At 39.2% G+C, this 23,974-nt stretch overlaps 1 protein-coding gene across 1 annotated transcript in view; it reads left to right on the plus strand.

Moving 5' to 3' along the window:
* DCHS2 (dachsous cadherin-related 2) overlaps nt 1-23,974 on the plus strand; it is a 167,974-nt gene that overhangs the window by 72,880 nt on the left and 71,120 nt on the right. The window contains exon 3 of the mRNA XM_067551865.1: nt 9,491-9,722. Within this exon, the coding sequence (XP_067407966.1) occupies nt 9,491-9,722 (232 nt within the window). The remainder of the gene's footprint in view (nt 1-9,490; nt 9,723-23,974) is intronic.

A 23,974-nucleotide genomic window follows, 5' to 3' on the forward strand; every position in this document is an offset into this window, starting at 1 on the left:
AAAACTGCAGGCCTGCCAAAGCTATAGATTATTTCATTTTTGGCTCAATCTGTGATTTATCTTCTTCCAGGGACCTTATCCTTCAACAGTAACATTTTCAAAAGGGATCACTGATTTCGGGTTCCTCAATTTTTGGCTATCCAATTTGGGACAGCCAAAGTGAGATTTTTTTCCCCCAGAGGTTCTGAGCACTTTGTTGACTTGACTTTGAATTGTGGGAGCTCAGTGCTTTTAAAAATCAGATCTGAGGTTTCTCAAGTTGGCACCTAACAGCAGTCTCTACTTTTCAAAATTTGTGCTTCAATGTATATCAGAGCTGGTTCCGAGACACCTTCCATCTCCTCTGCTGAGTTACTGTAGCACGCACCTTCCTCTTGGCCCCTTAGGTATGTCTTCACTGCCAAAAATAAATACATACATAAAAATGTGTGCTTAACGTGAGTTGGGTAACCTGTATTAGTTAACTCCAGTTAAAATAGCTGGAAGTAATGGCAACTGAGTCACCTCAATTTAGGATGTCTGCACTGCAGCTGGGAGGTGTGATTCCCAGTGCAGTTAAACAGACTCGTGCTAGCTCAGCTCAAGCTAGTGTGCTAAACGTATACGGGTGGACATCCTAGGTCTGCACAGAGATGGCTAATCCAAGCTGCTGCCTGTGCCGCAACGTCCACATCACATACCTCCTGCAGGGAAGCTGCAGAGTGAGCAGACATTCCCTTAAAGTGTTTAGGGGAGCCTGGGATTGAACTAAAGCTGCTAACATGAATTAAAAGCCAAGTTGCTATATCTTCACTGCTTTTTAATCCGAATTAGCAACCCTGAGCTAACAGCAAACTTTTTTTTTTTTTTTTTTTTTTTTGGCAGTGAAAACATAGCTTTATTGCTGATTTTCAATGCTTGGGGAGGAGCGTGAGTGATAGATGTTAGCTGTCGAGTTAGCTGTAGAGGAGGGGTTGGGCAAAAGAAGAGAGAAGTAAATGGAAAAAGATGGGAGGAGAGAGAAGGAAGGGTCATTTGGTAATGGCAAAAGGAGGGAAGGAAGGAAGGAAGAAACTCAGAAGGTTAAATAGACAGTGAAGAGGAAAAGAGGGAATTTTCCAGGTGTTATACAGCTTATCTTGCAAATGAAATGATGCAGTAGAACCATGAATTTCTTTCACCTGTTTCTTTCTGCTCTATGACATGATTTCTCAGCCTCTCTGCCCTATATGTGCCTTTTTAGAAGCAGCAATGGAGAAGCAGAACTGGTCAGAAGTGAGCACAGGGAAAAGAGTGTAAAAATTGCTTTTGTTAAATTGAGTAAAGCTGGGTGAAATTTTTCAGCTAGTTTTTTCCTCTGAAAAATGCAGATATGGGTTGACCAAACAATTTCATGAATTTGTGTTTATTTTAGTAGATGGTTTGTTGAAACAAACAAATTCAGAAATGTCAAAACTGATCACTTAGATTTTTAAGGCTAGCTTCATAAGGGGATTTAGGTGCTGTTTACAAAGCTGAGGATGATACAGTGCTGCCTTGCTTATAGCTAATAACCCAGTGGTTACGGTCTTCATGGAGACCTAAATGCCTGTGTGTATTCTGAATCAGGAATTTGAACCTAGATCTTCCCCTTTCTAGCTGAATTCCTTAAGCACCACACTATTGGGTATTTTGGGATGAAGCATTCTCAATGTCTCTAGTTGAAGCTGTTCCACTTTTTTATAGCCAGAGAATGTGAGAATGGCTCTATAGTCCTGTGGTTGTGGCACTTACCTGAGAAGGGGGGACACTGCAGTTCAAGTCCCTACACCAGTGAATATTTAATTATTTATAGAAAGTGGAAGAGCTTTGCTACTAATGCCATATAGATGGATGGTTAGGGCACTCATCTAGAAGAGGGGAAGACATTGGTTCAAGTTCTGATCTGGAGTAGGGATTGAATTTGGGTCTCTCGCATCCGAAGTAAGTGCTCCAAGCAGTGGGTAGAAGGGAGCCTAGGTCTTCATTTCCTTTTATTAAACAAAAGGTTTAAAATACCTGAAATTGAAATAAAATGTTTCATTTTGGGTCTAATGAAGCATTTAGTTTGATCCCCCCCCAATTTTTTTTATTGCTGAATATTTTGAAAACTGTTTCGGTTTGACCTGTCCCATTTTTAATTTTTTTTTTTTTTTTTTTTTTGGAACTGCCAATGAACCAAAAATCAGTTATTCAACCAGCTCTACTTATAAGGCTTAATCCTCCCTCCTGTAATAAAAACTAGTCACAGAACTGTAATTGATATCAGTGGTGGCAAGACTGGATCTACTGTTACTATAAGTTGAAAAACAGCAAAGAAATCCAACGTATGTTAATTGGGGTGAACCACACAATCCCCTCTTTTAATTTAATGAATCATTGAAGTTACATGTTTAAACATGTCAACACAAAAATTAAACCACACATGTGAAGTGTACCTCATTTTGAGAGAGGTCACTCATTTTAGTCCCAAAGTTACCTACCTTCCACACATTTGGTATCCCCCCATTTTTATTATAAAAAATTACTTACCTCAGAACTGTTGTAAGTAAGGTTATAGAAAGCTATTTACATTAAAGGAATGAATCCCTTGGCATCTGCATGAATAATTTTGTGTCCTTTATTTTGGGTCTTTGTCGCACGTTATGCTCCATATATGGACCTTGGCAGATTGAGAGTTATGTGTGCAGTAACATCAGCTCTCTCATATGTCACATACTGTATATATCCTTAAGTATACATTTGGGGTCAGATTGTACCAGTAAATCATAACGCTGAATACAGCTGTGGTATATAGCCACAACTTCCTAAGAAAGCTCCAGGAGGTATTGTGCTTTAATGAGAAACTATTTCTCCTGGAGTTTTTGTGGACAGCAGATGCTGTGCCACCAGTTAAGCTTACAGCTTGTTTCCCCCTCCACAGCTGGCCCTGCACAATGCTTAGCAATGGTTTGGCTCTAAATAGTTAAACAAGTGATCAGAAATAGAACATTTGTGTGATGTGGACAAATTAATAAAATTAGAACCTTAATTTCTTTGCATTTCCTGTTTTTTCTGTGCTTAAAATGCAGTGTTATAGTTGTAATTACCTTTCCAACTGCAAACCTCCATTTTTGAGGTGTTTTTGAGTTACCAGTAAACTAAAAACATCTTAAACTGCTGCAAGAGTGTAATGGTTTTCATTCTCAAATAACACAAAAACAGCTGAAGGCATTTCCCTCAGGAAATCTTCCAAAAATTTTCAGCCATAGGTTGAGACCAGGCATGGAAAATGTCAGTCTCAAAGGTGAGTTTTTCAGAAAGAATATGAAATTAAATGAAAGGTCTAACATAGTCTTAAAGGTGACCAAGAAAGGGGGACAAAATTATAAGCCTTTTTTGCTTTTTAAAGATGTGAGAATAAGGCCTGATGTATTTTAATGTACAAGTTTGGTTTTCCTTTGCCTATCTTTTACGATAAGAATGTAATGCAATAAGAAATTCCATGTTTTGTTGTCCCTGAGTTGGTTGGAGGTGTATCCAGAATGTTTACACCCACAGTTGTACACCTAGCAATACATGTTGTTGTACAGTGAGGCTTTAATATAAACTCAGCTGCACGTATGAAACAATATCACATTTTAAAGTGTGTAAATGTTTTTAATGTTGTGCAGTTGCACTCTGATCAAGACTTATTGCTAATTAAGATACATAGCTCCATCCTTTTGTGTGCTCACTTGCGTTATTTAAATGATGTCCAACAGCTCGGTGTTTTCCTTCATCCAAACAAACAATGGTCCATGCTGCTGCTATAGGAAACCTACCACAGTATTTAGAAAATTTAATTGTAGGGATGCTGAGACAGAATCTCTCTGCCTGCACTACTAATGCACCAATCACTGAAGTGCGTAGGCAGCAATTACAAAACTGAGAATCTTATGACTTCTGTGTAAAGGAGATACAAATTATTTCTTTTAACATATATTTATTAACATAAAAAAGTTTATTAACATTAAGAAAAAATTCTTTCCACCTCTTTATTTTTTTTAGTTCCAATTTAATTGGTTTTGTCTTCCTATTCCATTTGTAACACTTGTTCCTCTGAAAGATTGAAAAGATAAAATACAGGCCATTTTGCCTATATTTTAAAAACAGTTTCAATATCAAATCTATTCTGAAGAAATTACATTTGCAGGGAGTAAAAGACAAAGCATTTTAAGCACTGTGCTTTTAAAGAAATCACTTCTAATTACACATGCAAGCACATCTGCTGAATATGAAGGTACAGTTACAAAAGTGATTATGATGAAAATTGAGTTGTATGTTCAGAGATGATTACTCCTTTAGCCCACTCAGAATGGTCTGTTATCTTATTTATGCAGATGAAATTGTAAATTCTTTGCTATTAAGCACAATCTTTTGAAAATTAGAAGTAAACGCAATTGACTGTTTTTACACATGCAACATAGGTGCATGTATTTGAAAACTTAAATCTTAAAGAAAAAAAGAGAATGAGCCCTATATGTTGTGCATGATCTAACTTTAATGTCAGGGGACACTTGATTCATAACATTATTTTTAAAATAACAATTTTGATACTATCCGTTTATTCTGGAATTTTAGAAATATGTATTGTTAGCTTAATTGCACAAAATGGCTTTCATGATATATTGTTTACCTCACAGCATCTTTGACATGCTGTTGGACAAATGTGTACCCTCAACAGTTTTAAAATCAGTTAATTTTTACTAATCTGTGGCCCATCCCTCCACTGTTTTCTCAGGCCAAATTGCTATTCCTGAAATGAGGATTTCAATGGAAGCTTTATCTCAGAAAGGAGTAGAGGATTAAGCCTCAAAATTATCAAGTTAATAAAATATTGGTAAACATTATAAAATGTGTGTCATTTACCTGATAAGCTAAAATGGATCCAAATGGGGTGATTATATATGACACTTATACATGTTATTAAAAAGAAGTCATTTACCTAATAAAATGCAATGATGTCTTCTGAACTGTTACAGACAGCTGTATATCAAGTACTATATATAATGCAAATGTCTGTGAAGGGGCCTTAAAATATTGACTCCTTGTGACTGGTTAATTTTTAATCAAATACCAAAAGGAGTCGGATCAGTTCAGCATTTAAAACTTGCCCAATGCTCCTTGGTATTTAGATGGATTCTGATGAACGTGTGATACTGCTGAAAATCTACATGCCTTTCCTAGTATATGTTATGCATACAGAGAGACTCGTGCTTGATGTCTCTTTCTTCTGTTTTAGCAGTTACACCTAACTACTACCAATATTCTTCTCTTTTTTTTTAAATTAAAGCAATTACTGTAATGCGCAGCAGGCCCAGTTCAGCACTCCTTTCTCAGGCAAAACTCACATTGAAGTTAAAACTTTTGGAATTAGTGGCTAATTCTAGTCTTTCCTTGTACTACAACAGCATTACAATTTAACAACTGAATAAATGTATTTCAAAGAAAATAAAATCTGTGTTCAAGTCTTCAGAGCCTATATATAACTTTCCAATTTGGAACAAAATTTTAGTGGAATCCGATATCCCAGCAAGTTGGAAGCTGTAATTGAAATCCTGTTACATTCTTATGTAGTCTTACAATGTTAACAACAAGAAATGGAGCTGTTCTAAATAACAGCATAGGTATTTTTTAAGTAGTAGAATCTCTTCTGTCAAGAGAATAGTATTATTTATATTTGAAAAATGATTTAATTTTAATGATTTATTGTTAGCTTCATGTTTTTGCACAGATAGGATGTTGCTAGGGAAAAAGTAGCAGTATATCACGTTCACTGTTCCACAAGTAACAAAATTTCAGAATCACAAGAAGAAGACATCATCAATGTGACTTATACCCAACTTTTTTGCCATTCCATCAATCAGCACAATTGTAGTTAAAAGGTTATTTAAGCACTTGAGAGACATGAAGTTATATGAGTAATATTTCTAGAGTACAAGGGCAAAATGAACAACTGTGTTCTACTGTTGTTTGAAATATGTTTTAACAAATGTAATTTTCTTTCAACAATGGGCATGTTTAAATCAGTCTTCATTTCCTGGAAAATCTACTGTCATGCTTGTCTCTGAACAGATAAAAGAGCATATTTACGTGGTTAGAAATAGCAGCCATTTGTTCCCTATCTCTAGGGATCTTTCTCAAAATTACCACTGCCAGGGTAACCTTAAAGAAATTCTACTTTATAAAAACAAGAAGGGTTGCATGTTATCCATTATCCTGGTTGATGACAGTAGTAGAGCCTGTCTTCACGTGTGTCTAATGGATATGCTTTAGGGTCAGGAAAAGGTAGCACTGGCTCTTCAACAGCAGTGGTTAGCACAAGGATAGAGAGGAGTGAGGCAGACCAGCCGTTACACTCTCCCATCCCACATCCTCACCCTTCTAAAAAAATAATTCAGAATGGACTCTACCCCCCAAAAAAAGATTTTACAGTCCTGTCTAACTTCTTAAGATGAGATCCTTAGACTGGAGAGTGAGATGTTTTCATTTCCCCTTAGCAGTCAAGAATGCAGATGGGGCAAGTGGTTTAAAACTAATACCCATAACCCTTCGTTGTTTTTAAAACTCCTCCCACCTTTGCCCTTGTCCCTATTTTTCCTGCCCCTCACCCATCAAACAACCAAAAAACCCACCAACTGGTTGGGGAATATAGATTCCATTTCAACCTAATCTCCATCTATGGGCTAAATTCTTTACTGTGCTTATGGACTCAGGATTAGGTCTGTTTTAAGCATACTGCAAATAAGTAACTTTTCATAACTTTACCTGATATTCTTAATTTTCCTCATACATTTAAACTGTTTCCTCACAACAGTTTCATGACATTGTCAGTGCCAGACTATAGAGACAAGATGACTTTGTCAAAAATATGGAAAAAATGGAAACTTTCTCAGTGAGAAAGTTATGGTGATAATGCTGCTGATGGATTTATTTATTGTATCTCAGCAATTCAGTACAAGTCTATGGAGTCAACAGACAAAAGAGCAATGCAGTTTTTTTGAGATTGCTACTGCACCGTAGTGCAAATCCCGGATGCAGAACTCAGTCTGAGGGCAGGTCTGCACTACCGCTTAAGTCGATCTAAGTTACGTTGCTCAGGGGTGCGAAAAAGACACCCCACTGAGCAACACAAGTTGTAGTGACCGAAGCGCTATCCACACTGGTGCTATGTCGGCAGGGCTGGATATCCAATTAGGCACATTAGGCATGTGCCTAGAGGTGCCAGCATTCTAAGGACGTCTAAACAGTGGCAGATTACCGTACCGGCCCTGTTGGCCCATGCCCAGGGCCCCCTGGCCAATTTGGAGTCCCCCACAGGCGCCAGAACTCTGGCACTACCTCCTCTCTCCCAGGGCCCTACCTCCCTGCTCCTCTTCCCCCTGAGGCCCTGCCCCTGGCCAGGCTGGAAGCTGGAGCCCAGGGGTTGAGCATATTCCCCCTGCCTGGAGCTGCCTGAGCTGGTCACTCCAGCCCCTGTTGCGCCCCCCTCCCACATGGAAAACATGAAGATCAGCTGTATGCGGGGATGGGGGGTGCCGAAGATGCTGTGCCTAGGGGCACGTAAGGCATAAATCCGGCCCTGAATGTCGGTGGGAGACGCTCTCCTACTGATATAGCTTCCGCCTCTCACAGAGATGGAGTAATTATGCCAACGGGAGAGCACTCTTCCATCAGCATACAGCATCTTCACCAGACGTGCTATAGCAGCGCAGCTGCAGGGCTTCTAGTGTAGACCTGCCCTGAGTAACTGGACTACACTCTGAACAGATTTGTGAAGGCCAAATTTTTTTCTTAATAAATGAGGCACACAATTGTGCATGCAGAAATATACATCTAAATTGCACCCAAAGTTACTGTAGCACCATGAATAAATTTCAGAATTGTTAATCATAGCTTGCCCTTTGTTCATGCCAGTATCCAATTTGCATGTGTGCAGCCTCCATTATTACTTAACTTGCATGTGCACATTTTTGTGTGCCTAATTCTTTGAAAATCGAGCTCTGTATGTATGGAGCATCTTCTTCCATCCGTGTTGTAATGTACTGTCAAACACACGTGCAGAAATCTGGACACCCCATCATTCCACTGCCACAGAATTTGCCTCTTGCTACAGATTGTGCTCCATAATCTCAGTTTTGTTAAAGTTATGTTTCTAGCCTTTTTGGCTGCAGAGAGAACCTTGAAAATGTGGACCAAATCTAAACTGATGCTGCAGTGCTTTCCTACAACTACAAGAAGTCTAAAATAATAGCACTGAGAGGTGAGTGACCAGGTATCTCAATCGGGGGCCTATGGCCTCCATGATTCCACAGCTACAGAATTCATTTTTTTCCAAGATGCCACAAAATTCAGCATTTTTGCCATATTACCATTTTTCTGTAGTTCTGACTTGGTCAGACAGGTCTGCAGCTGCTGCTTTCTCCTCAGCCTTCCCCACAAGGTTGGGTTAATAACAGGTGCATGCTGCCTGTACTGTTCTATGGAGCCAGTGCGAGAGTTTGGCTGCTAGCCAGGGTGTGTGAGAGGCAGAAGTGTAAGCTAAGTGGGGAACACCATAGCAGCCCGGTCTTGAAGAGCTGGGGTGATGAGTTAGTGACAACAGTCGCAAGGCTCACCCCCCGCCTATCTCCCCACCTCCCAGGAGCACAGGGAGGAAAGGAGGGACAAGGTCCAGGATATGGAGTCAGGCTTCCTGGAAAGCATAGTGGAAAAAAACTGTGCTTAAAAGTAATTGTTTATTAATTGTACGTCAGTGAATATTTTCAACTATAAGCCATGGTTGTGTGTGTTTGTGTGAGAAATGGGAATGGATAGTATTTCATATCAGTAGACTAAATTAATGTTGCCATGGAACTTAGGGAATGGAATATAAAGGTTGCTGCTGCAGAATTTGGTCCCACTGTGCCTCTGAGTACCCATGGACCTGTGTGTGTGTGTACTGGATGGACTGTCAGAACTGCCCAAAAGTATGTTGCCCTCTAGTAGCTGCCCATAGAGGAAATGGGCCCTAATGCTAATACAACTAGTGGAGATTCTCTTTTCATTCCAGTATTAGAGGCATGTGTTCTTGGAATAAAAGAGTCTGTCTTTTATCTGTGAAGCTGCAGAAAGCTGAATAGGTGATGACTGTGAAATCCTGTGTGTGCAGATGTACAAGGGATTTACATGGATAACTTTTGTTAGTGTTAACAAGAGTTTTACACATAAACCTCATGCTCCTCCATGGGAAAATAGACCCCTTTCTGTACTGCACTAGCTAGCACAGTGGAGCTGCCCTAAAGATACTGTTAACCCTCTAAACTCAATTTTCTGGCTTTTATAGGTGCCTTGTACACAGTTACTTTAACAAATGCTTTTATTGTTTGATTACATTGTAGATTGTTTTATATAATATAGCAATATGTTGAGGTATGTATTTGTTTAATGGTAGCTGACTTTGATTTTTAATTTTTTCTGGTTTATTCAATAGGGTGGACTAAGTGCCCAAGCTTTTGTTCGTATTGAGATAGAGGACATTAATGATAATCAACCAATTTTCGATCCAGCCAGATATGTGACAAGCATCAGTAGTCATACACACCCAGGAACCGAGATCATCAATGTCGTTGCCACAGACAGGGATTCAGGAATATATGGAGTTGTGACATATGAGCTGGTTCCAGGAGAATTTTCTTCCCTTTTCACAGTGGATCCTTCTTCAGGTACAGTATGCCTGTGTGACACAGAAATTATAATAATAGATTTTTTACATTTTTTTCTTTGAAATTGGTTCCTTATAGCCTTCCAAAGTGTGCAAGCATGCTGACAATCACATGCTACCCACCTGCCCCTCTCACCTCTGGTTCTATGTCTCTGCTTGACTCCACTGTCAGCTTGATGAGTAGTCTTTCCTGCTCTTTACTTCCTGACATGATCTTCTCCCCCATTCTGATTTCTGGCTTAAGGGAAAGGTCTAGAACCAAACATCTGTGGGTTCTGAGTCACACTGGGAGTGGAAGTCAAGGCAAGAGGGCATTCTTGCTAGGGTCAAAGCAAGTCAGGATGAACTACTTCTAAGTGTCTTTAATGCACCTTGCCTTCACAGAACTCACTCTTTTATCTCTGCCAAAACAGCAATCCCTGATGGTTTTTTTGTAACCCTGGGAAACTGTCGGGTGCCTACTGGATTAAGCTCCAAGGTTATAACCAGTGCCCAAAGTTTTTCAGACTGGGGTTATCGACTTTTAATATTTGGGAACTAAACCAGAACTACAGTTCAAATTGAAATCTAGTATAATATGCTACTAGGAATATATCCTGATCATCAGTATTATTTCCTGATAATCTGTCATTAAGGATTAATTAGCTTTGACATAGGGGATTATTTCATGTTTTAATGATTTTGCTGTGTTGTGATGTGTGCATGTGTTAGCTGTTTGGCATGGAAATCATCATAAGGAAATACTCTGTTCTCTCAAAATAATGCCTATTTGCATCCTGTGACATAACACCTAAAATATTCTGATGAACAGAAGAAACTAATCTTCTTAGGAAGTTGGCTCGCTTATCTTGGCTATTTCGTAATTTGCTTTAACTGTGGACCTTAACTGCCTGTCAAATCAATCCCTCCAGGGCATAACTGATGCCAAAAATATATAGGTCAATCAATAAAGAGGGAACTGGATCTCCACAGTCATTTAACTGATTGTTTCAAAAGTGCATCAGTGGCCTTGTCAGAGAGAGCCCCTGTAGGTTACTCCAGAAGAATTGGCTTTGCAGTATTCTTGTATTTAAAGGATTCTTCTCCATTAGTTGTGGCCCTTTGACCGGATTTTTCCAGTTTGGGTGCTTTGTCTAAGATAAATGTCGTCTTTAATCATGAGGAACACTCAAGTCATCAGTATCTTGTGGACCTATTGTGGTATTTTATCAAACAGAGACCAAATTAATAATGAAGTAACCTGAGGTCATTATTTGCTGGCACTTCTAAATGAAAAACCATTTGGGTTGAAGACACTATTCCCAACCTTATAGCGCTTGGAATCTGATTGCATTTAATCAGGTCTCATGGATAATTCATGATATCTGGCTGTGTTTTACTTTAACCTATTAATATTAATGCTGATGTGTCCTTTTTGGTAAAGGATACCCTTTTTCCTTTTGCATTCTTTTCATGTCTACCTGCAGCAGTGCGTATCATTAATTACTGGTGAGCTGCAATTGTTTCTGGACTGTTGGCTATATCTAAGTGACAGTACCCTTTGTGACTGTTAGTCTACTCCACAGAAGTGCTGCAATCTTTTTGAATTAAGGAGCTATGGAAACCAATCAATATTACAAATAGGAAGCAAATTCTATGGCTTGCTCTGTGATAGCACAGAGACCGAGTTCCTCATCTTCCTTGTTTCTGAGAGGCAGGAAAATGACCAGTTGTCATTCAGGATTTTCCCTTTCTGTAAGAATCTCTCCTCTATTTCTGATACTGGGGTATTCACTGAGAACACTGTCCCTATTAACCTTTTCTCAAAAGATTGTAAGGGACTTACTCCAGCTGTCATGTGGGCTGCATTGACCCAGTTTTGTGGGGAGAAGGAGACACGCAGACCGTCAGAAATAAAAATTGTGTAGTGGGAACAGGTGGAGTGCCAACTTTTATAATCTCTCCTCTCTCATGAGCTATTTCAAAACATACTTCACGGTTGTCCTTTTTTTAGCCTTCACTGTGGACTTTCCCATGAAGCCACCATCTCTGGCCAATATTGTGAATTTATGCCATGGCAAGACCCATCTCATTTGCTTTTTTTTGCAAAGAAGGGATTAGGGAGATGGCATTTAATGTGATATGGGTGTGGTGATGGAGGTTGGGGTTAGAGGTTTCATGTGGATTGATTCTACTAATCCATTTCTTAATTTCTAAATGATAACTGTAATTGTTGGAAATTGCATTCAGAGATCCGGAAAGATAGTCAGTTAATTGAATCTTTTTGTCATATTATGTTGTCCTTAAGTAGTTTGGTTTCCTTTGATATGTACATGGGACAGATAATGGTATTTTTAGTTGTAGGAAAAGACATTATAAAAAACACATTTTTTACTAGCTGGGAATTATAGTAATATAACAAAATGCATGTACCAGATGAAGCTATTCTTCAAGCCAAATGAGATTTTTATTTTAGTGTCCAGAATATATGTTTGTGTGTTATTGTAGCTCAGCTCAGGGGCAATCTCAAATTGCAGTATTCAGGATTTATAGTACTCGCCAAAAACAAAAACTGTCTTTCTATTTTCTGAAAAAAAAGAAAAGAAAAAATAAGAAATGAATAAGGGAATTAACAAAAAACTCTGCTTGCTACAGATCACTTACTGCCAACTGTGGTTTTGCTAAGGAAACTACTATATTACCAAAACTGTAAGTTTTGCATAGCAAGTGTACTGTGTTCACAGTAAGATATCTTCACAATCTGTTGCTCATACCGCTTGGTCAGCAACAGGTTATTTAAAAAAAAAAATCAAAAACAAAGCCGCTTTGGTAGGCTTGGAGTTGGGCCTGATCCAAAACCTAATAAAGTCAATAGGAAGACAACAATTTATTTCACTGGGCTCTGGTTCAGGTTCATTGTGTGGCTCTTTTAGATCAATTCAATGGGAAAAAAAGTTTTTCATTGGATGGACAGACACCGATACATATTCCATTACAAGGATTAGTGGAATTTTAAAAGACAGGATCAGTGGCAGTTATGTGCTTTTTTTTTTTTTGTTTTGTTTAGGTTTCCCACGTTTGGAATATTCTTTTAGAAACCTGTACATTACATTTATTGTGCGTCTCTGCATGTAAATATTAAGATTAACCATTTTTCATATGGCTGAAGGTAGACTGTCTCAAAAGTAAATCATATGAAGATTGCATGTAGCTAGAATACTATTTTGATGTGTGATTGGTTTCCAGTTCTAAACTCTATGCCTGTTTTATTAACATTTATTTCTATTAATGGTGCAAATTCTACCGTGGTTCACTTATGTTTTACTTTCCTGGGTACCTTCATGATCCATGTTATCTAGGCTACCTGCTCTGTGAAAAGCACTGGTTAATTGCCTGGAACAGAGCATACTGAATAGGTATGCTGGCTAGTATGTTGTCTAAGCTGTATTTATCTGTTTTCCCCATTGATGGTTAAGAATACTTGATCTCAGATTTTCACGCTCTCTGGGTTGGCTCATCACTGTGAGTGCCAATCTCAGGTCAGACTCTCAGAAAACAGGGCAGACACTCCAAACTGGTGGTGTGTTCTATAATTAGATTTCACCAAGCCAGTAACAAATGTGCACTCCTGGATCACTATACCAGTTTTACCATGGAGAGCCCTTAGGCTCTCCAGCTCATCTTGCCACCAAGACAAACTGGACCTAGTGATACTGGTCACATAAATCAAAAATAACACCACATCAGGTTGCTACCAGTCCCAGGAGACTAGTCACTTACCCCAGATCAATTGGTGATCTTACACCAAAGACCACACCGGCAGCCAATTCTATGGTAAACTAACTATAGGTTTATTATCTAAGAAAAAGAATGAGAGCTATTGAGAGATTAAAGCAGGTAAAATACATCAACAGGTGAGGCAAAGTTTGTAAATCCAAAATAATAGCAGAGATGTAGTAATTTGCGAGTTTTCCAAAAGTCTTTTCAAGGCTACCCAGAATAACTTGGGGATCTCAGTATTCTCATTCAGTTATTCAATCCTATTAGAATCCAAACAGTCCAGAGATAAAGGATCATTCCTAGAAATCCATTTCATAGCTTCTTCTTACCGATAACAATGTAACAAGTGTTTTTACTCACTCCATGGCCGTTTGCTTTGAAATTAGCATTTCCTGTTACAATCCTTAAATCCTTCATTAGCATTTCACATGATTTTGTTGATGAGTAATTTAGATACAGGGTTATACATAAATGCAAATGTTTGTAATAGCAAGCAATAGGGTATTTCACTAGTTTTCATGAATTGAACACCTGAATCCATTCTCATACTAACACATACTTTAATCTAGGTTTATCTGCTTACAGGGGCATACATAAGTAAACATAACAAAATTACTGTAATAGCAAACAGGCTATAGATAGGTGAAAACAATACAGTTAACACCACCTACCTGATCTCTACTAACACACAAGTGAATTTGCCTGAATATCTACTAATACTTTTAACTCCTTTGATATTCATCCCCAAGTGAATTGGCCTATGGCTCTGGCCTAAGCTGATCTGTCAGCAGTATAGAGGTATAGTATATTTATAGGCCTGGTTGAACTAGTAATTAAAAGTGGTGGGCCCTAAGATGCAACCGGCAGCGTGGCAGTAAACCTAGGCAGTGTTGATATTGGATATTTAGTGATTAGTGTGAATACTAGTGAGACATGGTATGCTTTATTTGCAGATTAATAAGGTTTAATGTGCAAGGTTTTTTATAAACTAGTTGAATATAAAATTTAAAATTAATTATAATATGTTATATTTATTAAGTTTGGAGAGCTAAACAGTTACTTAGAAGGCTGTACACAGGAATTGCTTTTTTTATGGGCCCTGCCAGGGAGTCAATGGCCTCTGGTTCGACCGGCAGCATCTCCCGCAGAGTCAGGTGTTGATGGAGCGCGCCCCTTTGTTTAAGTAGTGATTTTTTATACTCTTTTATAAACAACTTTTACTTAATTACTTTTTTAATTCTTATTATATATGCCAATTACTTACTTTAAATTCTTATTTTTAATTACATTTTATTTTTATTATAATAATTAGTCATTAAAACAACATTTAATAATAATAAAAAATATACCCCTTAACAATAAAACAAAATACCCCCAGACATTCAAAAATAACTTATTATTCCCATCACCATTATCTATGTGCAGCTGCAAGCATACATGTTATGTATTTTGTCTTATTATATGCCATAATATACAAAAACTAAAGCATCTGCAGAATTACTCAATAGTCCTATTCCTTTTACCAAAAATCAAAATAACCAAGCAAGCAACTAAAGCTATGCTAAGCCTGTAAAACAATAATCAAACAACTCAAATTATACTAAGCCTCCAACAGGCAGCAGTATCTCAAAAAAACTGACATTGACACCTCAATTTATCATCTTTTGTCACGACAGCAGCATTGTTTCTGGGATAGCTGATGGAACACACCAAATTGTTTCTTCTCTGGTTGATTTTTATTTTTCACCCAAGAGCAAAGAGTCCATCTTTTAGTCTTGTAAATGTCCTTCTGAGAGCTGTACAAAGATGTAGGATTATCACCTCAGTATTTTCAAGATAGCCCTGATTAGAGGAGACTATCTCAAGTCTATGGAACTAGTAATATGTCTTGAAAATTATTTTGGCCCAGTGTGACATGTTGATGATGTAGATGTTGCAGAACTTGCTCTGGCCCAGACCTTCACACAAATGGTCTCTCCTTGTACTTGAATGCACAACTTTATTGACTACAATGAAATGCCTGATCTGGATCATAGGGAGACAGGTTGTCTCTCTCACCAATAGAAGTTGGTCCAATAAAAGATATCACCTCACCCATGTTGTCTCTCTAATATTCTGGGACCGAAACGACTACAACAACACTACATACAAGACTTGGATCATGACAACAGAGTTAAAGCAAGCAATCAGCAATTCATGTTTTCTTTTTTAGTATTGTATTCTCAGCATGAGCTAATATTCATCTTCTGGACTAGATTAAACATTTACCAGAACTGTTTCCACTGGTCTTTGGGAATCTTTTCATTGATTTCAGTGGGCTTTGGCCCTTTAATCAGAAGGACTTATTTCTTCGATCTACTCTATTCAGAGAAGATGTGTTAAAAACAGCAGACAAATAGTATTAATTGCTTTGGTTGGGAATTTTTTGTTCAAATGACTTTTCAATGTAAAATGGTCTGCAAAATTGGCATTTTCTGTGGGAAAATTTTGATTTTTGTGCAAAAAAAGAAAATTCAGTGGCAGAATTGAAATGAAATAGCTTATTTTTGGTCAAAACTGCTTCTGCCTAAGTCCATAGGTGTTGTAGTTAAGGTATATCACTCCTTGATTCTCCTCTATGATTTGGGCTCCTTGGCTGGATCATGTTCCTCATGATGCACTGTGGTATCCCCTCTGACCGAGCCACATGGTGTATCATGTAAGTAACATAGCTCTAGTGCATCATGGGAGATGTAGTCCAGTAAAGGAGCCAGTTCATAAAAAAGAATGAAGGCATGAAGAACTTGAACTACAACTGCCATTAATTACAGCAGCACCTTTGGCAAATATGGTTTAATGTCAAATGGACTCAAAATGAAACATTTAGGTTTGGTTCCATACACCGGAATAAATTATTTGAATTGGAGAGTGTCAAAAGTTTTATTTCCATCACAAATATTAAAGTGAAACGTTTTGGCATTTTTAGTTGAAATTTTTGGTAACATTTTTAGTAAAAAATTTGGTATCTCGACTTTTCATCCCAATTCAGAATGAAAACGTAGGACTATCAGAATTTGCCGTTGAACAGAAATTCTGATTTTTGCTCAACCCTAATTATTACACAGTGTTTAATAGGTACCAGATTGTAGACTACATCAAAGTAAAACCGGGGTGTTTTTCTTTTAAAGAAAATAAAGCTTTTTTATGACTGCTAATGATGTTTTCATACTATAATTTATTATAGGAAAGATTAGTCCCCTTAATTTTTAAACAACTCCTGGCATTTATATGGTATGCAATAAAATAAAATTGCTACACACATGAAGGAGTTCATTTGAGTAAAGACAGATTTAAAATTAGAAATGATTTATTTTGGAACATTCTAAGACCACATTTTTGCTACAGCCCCTTCAATGTCTCTTTCCTCTATTTTGCATTTTGCATAAATAATTGATAGCATATGTAGAATACTGAAAATCAAGGGACTGGGCGTTACAGTGGGTTAGCATGTTAGGCTTTCACTTCTGAAGACCTAAATCTGTATTAGGTCAAAGAGGAAGAATGGGTGGGTGGCTTTCACCTAGTTGTTAGTGGATATTTACCTCCAGCACAAGACTGCCCCAGAATTTAATACAACTGAGCTTGATTGGCAGTCTCAGCTATGGGGAAGACTAAGACTGGGAGAAGTAAGGACCATAGGATTAGGGCATAGGAACAGATTGGGTTGGCAGAATAGCTTAAAAATATATATATACCCCTTCAGCCCTCATTGCACATAGCTCTGTTTTTTTTCATGATCACTAAAATGCAATAGAATCGACCAAACACAGGGAGAAAAATGACTAAATCCATGTGCTGAAGACCCAGCAGTGCGATGGTAGGGAGATGTGTGTATTTGTGATGCATTATACTGCAACACACTGCAAACTGTTTTACAAAATATCTTGTAATTCATAGATGTCACATCTATGAATTACAAGATTTTGCCAGATGGCAGAAAGGATAGACCCCTACCCACTGCCCCTGTTGTTTGGTCTACAAGAGGCTGCTTACATGGCCTGACAGCAGCAAAAAGAGGAAAAAATAGACCACAAACTGCTTGTACAAAAAAGTTAAAAAATATGTGCACTTAACCAGCGTAAAATTCCATCACTCAATGTGCTTCTCTCACAGATAATATATAGGCAACTAGAACATAATCTAACTATTACATAAACAACCTTCAAGTTTTACTTTCTTCTCTCTTCCAGTCTGGTAGTATTGGACTAATTCTCCCAATCAACGGGTATGGAGATAGATCAGATGTGCATGTAAACTACTGTGCTCCAGAGCCTATTTTTACAGTCCCAAAGAACCCTAAAGACCTCTTCCAAGTTTTTGCCATGTTGTGTGTGGCTGACTGGCACCTTTGAGGGCTCCCTGGGTGTCTCTGACAGCTCTGGGAAAGCAGGGAGCACTAATCCACTGTGACTGAAAGCAGCAGGTCACACCAAAGGATAAATAGCCTTGGGAGAGTTCTCCCACTATGCTAGATTGTTGCAGATGAGCAAAGTGGACTGCACAGCAGAATAGTTGGAGGCTCAGGATGACGTACGGAATGCTGTGTGGTGCCCTCAATGAAAGGCAGGAGCCGAGATTTCTTTTCCCACTCTAATTGGGCTTCTACTTCAGTGTCTGTCTCTGTGCCTAAAAAAAGATACATCTCTTTGCGTACCTTGAACAAAATATTGTCTCTGGTTACCATGGCAGTGGAGTTTTCACCAGGTTGAGAGTTGAGAGCTATTTTATCATCTGCAAACCTGGCAGCTCACAAAGTTCTTTGATTGAAAAGATTGTTGATTAAATAGAGATGCTTTTGGAGCAATTCAATAAGTTAAGCAACCAGAAAGTGCTCATTGAATTCTAATGTCTTGCTGACCAGGTGGAATGCTTTGGCAGGTCAGGAGCCATGTATCTTAGCTTGGAAGGCTCTGTGGTTGTCTTTTAAAACACATATGACTGTTTCCTTGCCATGGAACTACGTAGGAGAGCAGTGTTTCTGTCTGGAAGATTTGCAGTTCATCATCAGCCTAGATTCCAGAACACTCCGTTGTCATGTGCTTTGGATTTTTGGTTGCCTGTTCAAGTCTTGTTTAGAAGTCTTGTCTAATTTTTTCCATACACAAAGAACAGCCAGAATGACTTCTATGTTAGTTAAGGGGAGCAAAAGTAAATGTCCATGAGAGTGCATATTGTTCTCTTTTGCAACATGCTGTGTAACTCTGCCTCACAAAATGGCAACTGTTCTTGCTGTCAGGGTCAGAATTCTTCAGAAATGTAAAGGTGCAGTATGGAGAAAACAAAGTTATAATCAGTTACATATTATTTATTAATTTGTATTGCTGTAGTGCCTAGGAGGCCAAGTCATATTCAGTGCCTCATTGTGCTAGTTACTGTACATATGCATAACAAAAAGACAGTCCCTGTCTCAGAGAACTTGCAATTTAATTATACAGCAAGAGACAACAGGTGGACACCGACAGACAGAGAGGACGAGGTAAGTCTGAGACAATGCTGGTAAGTATGATAAGCAGCTGTTTCAGTATTCCAGCCGCTTAACTCTTGTCTACAAAAAAACTTGACATCATAACAAAGGACAGTTTTATGGAACTGTATAGTCCACAGGAAGGAAAGTATGTTTAAGCAATCCATTCATCCCTAGTATTGCCAACCCTACAAGTAAAAAATCATGAGTCAGATGCCCCCAAATCATATGATTATAAATTATATATATTGTGGGTTTTGGTCTATCTTTTGATTTTTTTAAATGCTGCCAGTCGTGTGTGTGTGTGTGTGTGTGTGTGTGTGTGTGTGTGTGAGAGAGAGAGAGAGAGAGAGAGAGACAAGCATCGCAGTACCACTTCTTCCGGATTTATAGAATAAGGTGATTTTGGCCCCCACTGCAGGAGCTCTCAGTGGAAGACCCAACTGAGATCAGACTGCACAGATTTGTATAAAATCTGATTAATTTGCCCCAGCGAGTTTAATTAGACAAATTAGCAAAATTTCATGGTGTCTTTGCAGTGTCCAAACTAAACAGCTGCCATATATGACCATCCAACATCTTGACAGATAAAAGGAAACACGATGAAGTCAGTCAGTCACACTTGGCAGTAGTGTGGGAGAAGAGCCCAGTGCACGAGTGGCAGACCTTTCCCCAGTGGCTACAGATCCACTCTCCAGATGGAGGTTGGAGCACACTCTGCTTTCTGGCTTGCCTAGGGGCCTCAGTCTGGGCTCTCTGATGACTCTCCACGATGATTGCACCAGCTTTGATCCAGCTTCTCCAGACTGAGCAGTTGTGGGAAGGTTTTTCCCAGTTGTCAGTGAGACCCTGCTTGACCTTGTTGCTGTATCGGAGCTTTGGCCTTCCTCTGTGTCGTGGGTAATTCTTGAGTTGGCCGTAGAGCACAACTTTTGGCAGATGATCTTGAGGCATGCATTCACGTGTCCCAGCCAGTGAAGCCTGAGAGCATCCAGCATAGTCTGCATTGACTGTAGGCCGGTTCTCTCAAGGATCTCATAGTTAGTGATCCGTTGGTCCCAAGTGACTCCAAGGATTTTTCTGAGACAGTGGAGGTGGAAATTGTTCAATCTCTGCTCCTGCTTGGAGTATGTGACCCAGCTTTCATAGCTGTAAAGGAGGGTACCGAGGATACAAGCCTAATAAACGGACACCTTTGTATTCAGGATTAGAAGCTTGTTGTTCCAGACACGTGAAGTAAGTTTGCCAAAGGTGACAGAGGCTTTGCCAATTCTCACATCAAGTTCTGTATCAAGGTTAAGTGAGCTGGTTAAAGTTGAGCCAAGATAGCAGAAGTGATACACGTTGTCCAGAGCTTCAAACAACTGCCACTGTAAAGTAAACATGCAAATTTGAATAGACTTTGAACCATCAGTTGAAAAATCTCTGCTAAATGATTGTGATGTCATGAAGTATGAAAATTTTGGGCCAGGGATTACAGTACTTCTGGTGAAAAAGTTAAATTTAAATGCTGTTATTTAGTTTTTCTCACTTTTTAAGTACTTATAAAAGTTTATGGAAGAGAAAATGTTGGTGGAATTCAGAGAGTGCTTAGTGAATAGGTGTCAGAAACGGAGACATGGAGGGTCAGGCCTAATGGATAGAGCAGCGGTAGTCATGCTTAGTATGGTGGCAGCCAAGTCAGGAACTGGAGCCAGTGGTCACAACTGGAGCCAGGCGTCAACAGCAGGATCAGAATAAAATAAGAGTGAGGATGGGAGCCAGCCTGGAGCAAGGGCAGGGTGGAGCAGGACTGGGAGCCAGGTTGCAGTCGGAGCAGGAGTGGAGCAGGCTGAGGCCTGTGGAGCCTATCACCTTTCAGGTTAAGAAGAGTGCCAAGTCATGAAGTGACATTGGGCAGACTGAGCTGCTGTTTCTTTACATCTGAAGCTTATACATCTTCTCTGAAAGACCCCAGACCAGCTCCTGGCTTGTGAATTGGCTGGAGCCTAGCACAGGAATGAGTCACCATCGCTCCAGTTCAGGGATATCTCATAACGTCACAGTAGGCTCAACACCCAAATCCGGAAAGCTATCTGAAGTGTAAACCGATATATACAGCCGTATGTTTTAAAGTTCCAGCCCTTTGGTGCCAGATTGTGTCTGGCCATTGTGCCAGTGAACTGGGTGATGGGAAAGGTACAAGGAGACATCCTTCATTACTCCCTGATAAAAGCTCAGCCAAATCACTGCTCAAAGAAGTGCAGGAAAGGCTTGTCCCAGAGGCATATGGCTCCCTAAATGGGTCATTGAGGAGGCAGAGATCATACTCACTCTCTCTCTGGAGCAGGACTGGTGCCCCTCCCGGAGTATAGCAGCAGGGTTGTTCTAGGAGGCAGGAGGTGCCGCACCATATCACACACAGTTCAAATTTATGCCTGAATGGTACAATATTGCTCCCACTCTTGCCTTGCTTGAAAGGTTTACACACTGGAAGTGGTGTACTTTGTACCACCAGAATGTTAATGTATTGTGTGTTGATGAATAATATCTGGCTCCCTAATGTTTGTAACCCCTAGGAGCTAAAATAATAACGTCATTAAGACTAGGTTGACTAGGCTATGTGTATTATATATAGATGGGTATTACCTCCTTTTTTAAGCATCCAAGTATTGGCCCCTTTCAGATGCAGGGTGCTAGACTAGTCAGATCTGAATGGCATATTCTTTATCCCTAGTTTCATATTTTTTATTTTGAATGATTATCATAGCAAAAAACATTTTGATACAGATTTCCATAAATTAAGCACCTATTGTGGCAAATTTTATACATCTAGATGTTTTCCATATGTGTATTTGCTTTTTTTGATGGAAAGAAAATGTAATTTTAGCACAAGAATCCCAGGAAGAAAGGGCTGTAGGAAGCTTTCTCTTCATAGGTGTGTAGATGTTGGAAGGAAACTATTAACTGGAGATCAGTTTATAAGATATTGCCTGGTGCGACAGCAGCAGCAGAATACGCAGACCTTTCAAACTCGTGGTGAAATAATCCTGCCAGGGTTAAAGGGCCTCAGTGCCAAGCTTTATAAACCTATTTCTTTCAAGCTAGGGCCGTGTCTGTTATAGCAGATAGAATGTAAACGAAATTGTAATTCCCCCAAGAAAGCTTTTTTTCTTGACATTTATTAAACTAGATTTTTATAAACTGTATTTTGCAATGTCTTGTTATGGTGACTATCAAGAAAATTGCCTCAGTAAAACAGATGCATTTTGAATACAGTAGAAGTGATAAACCTGGAACCTAAAGTTGATTCAAAGATTAGAAAACAAGCAAAAATAGGCAATGAGTCAGATGGACTATTAAGTGAGATAAAAGGCCATCCTGCTCTGCAGCTATGCTCTTATGCTAGACAAAGGATCCCATCTTCTACCCAGTCTTCTGTTCAGAAATCTCCTCCTGTTTGCTCATCCTGCACATTTTTACCATCTAATTTCTCTAACACAGAAACTGCCCTGTCACATGTAAGAGCCAAAGCTGTACTTAAGTCCCATTGCTGATAGGTTAGAACACGTTAAAACGTACTCTGAATAGGTCATTGGATATGAGCATTGACCTACATAGTATCAAGTAATGGGTTCAGCTGCCAGATTTGAAGGTGAATTTGGGTAATGAACTATACATACCATTTTTGCCATCTGCCGACTGTCTGTTCTTGTCAGTAGATCAGTTCAAGAATTCACTGCAGAAATACTGCCTTGGTTAAACCCACCATGGCAGTCAATTTCATGGGAAAGATTGCTACTAATAGACATTGATCTTACTCCTTTCATGGTTATTTGTTCTAAACTTACTTTTTAGTTCTGTGAGCAATGAGAAAAATCTAGCAAGCTAATTGAATAATTAAATATATTATAAACACGATAGGATATGTTAGTTCAGTTAGATTAGCCAATTTATATCTTTGCTTTTTCAGTGGATGACCAGTGCCAAACAAATACTTAGCTACTGATAGTTGAAAGCATAAATGGTAATAATTGTTAGCCAGAGACCAGAGAGGGGCATTGATACTACAGAGTTTCTTCTTTTTTTGCTAGGTTTTTTTTAAGACATTAATTTTTCAAGAGAAATAGGTTGCTAGTTTCATAAACATGACAGTTTGCAGCTGTAGACAATGACCAAATGACTCAGGTTACACAGCCATTTGGATGTCTAAGGTTCTCTTGCCACCCTGTGTATCTGCACCAGCCTTGCCTAGATTGGGGCTCTGGTGGGGTTGGGAAAGGTGGAGGGCAGAGGCGGCACACATGATGTCCCCCCACCTCAGAGCAAGTGGACAAAGCTGTGGCTCTGATTCCTCATTCCCTCCGAATGCACTAGCCAGCAGGGGAGCAAGGAGGGAGTTAGTGCTTTATGTTGAAAAGGGCTGTAGCTAAATACTCTCTCCTGGAGCAAGGGGGAAGGAATTGCTCCCTGGGCTACTACTGCGTGATGTGGGTTCCACCCCATCTTGTACTCTTGGCTGACTTTAATGGATCATTCTAGTCTGAGATTTTGAACCTGATTACTTGAAGAGACCATGGAGAATTAGGATGAATGTCCAAAGTAGTCAGCAGGAGAAATATGTAGAAATTCAATAACAAATCAATGTATTTCTGCCATACAGAATATGCTCTTGGCTGGTGGCCCACTTTGGAAATCTGCCTCCATAACATTCTCACGGTAGATTTAGTGTCCAAAAGGAATGGAACAGAAAATCATGGTGAGGGATAAGACCCAAAGAATACTTTAAAGAGAATCATTATGTAGGGCCCTATTCTCCCACCTTTACTCCACAGTAATTCCACTGAAACTAATGAGACTACGGGTGGAGTAAGGTGCTGCTCAACAGGTGTAAGAACCGCAGTATCAGGCCCATAATGAATGGTATGTAATTGTCACAAGAATGGCCTGTCTCCGAGGGCTAGATTCTGCCTATCCCTTATTTGAGTTCACATTGTGGGGGAGGAAGTAAG

This window comes from Emydura macquarii, unplaced genomic scaffold, assembly GCF_026122565.2.
Source record: "Emydura macquarii macquarii isolate MOO-44397 ecotype Brisbane River unplaced genomic scaffold, CSIRO-AGI_Emac_v2 contig_1363, whole genome shotgun sequence".
Classification (NCBI taxonomy): Eukaryota; Metazoa; Chordata; order Testudines; family Chelidae; genus Emydura; species Emydura macquarii.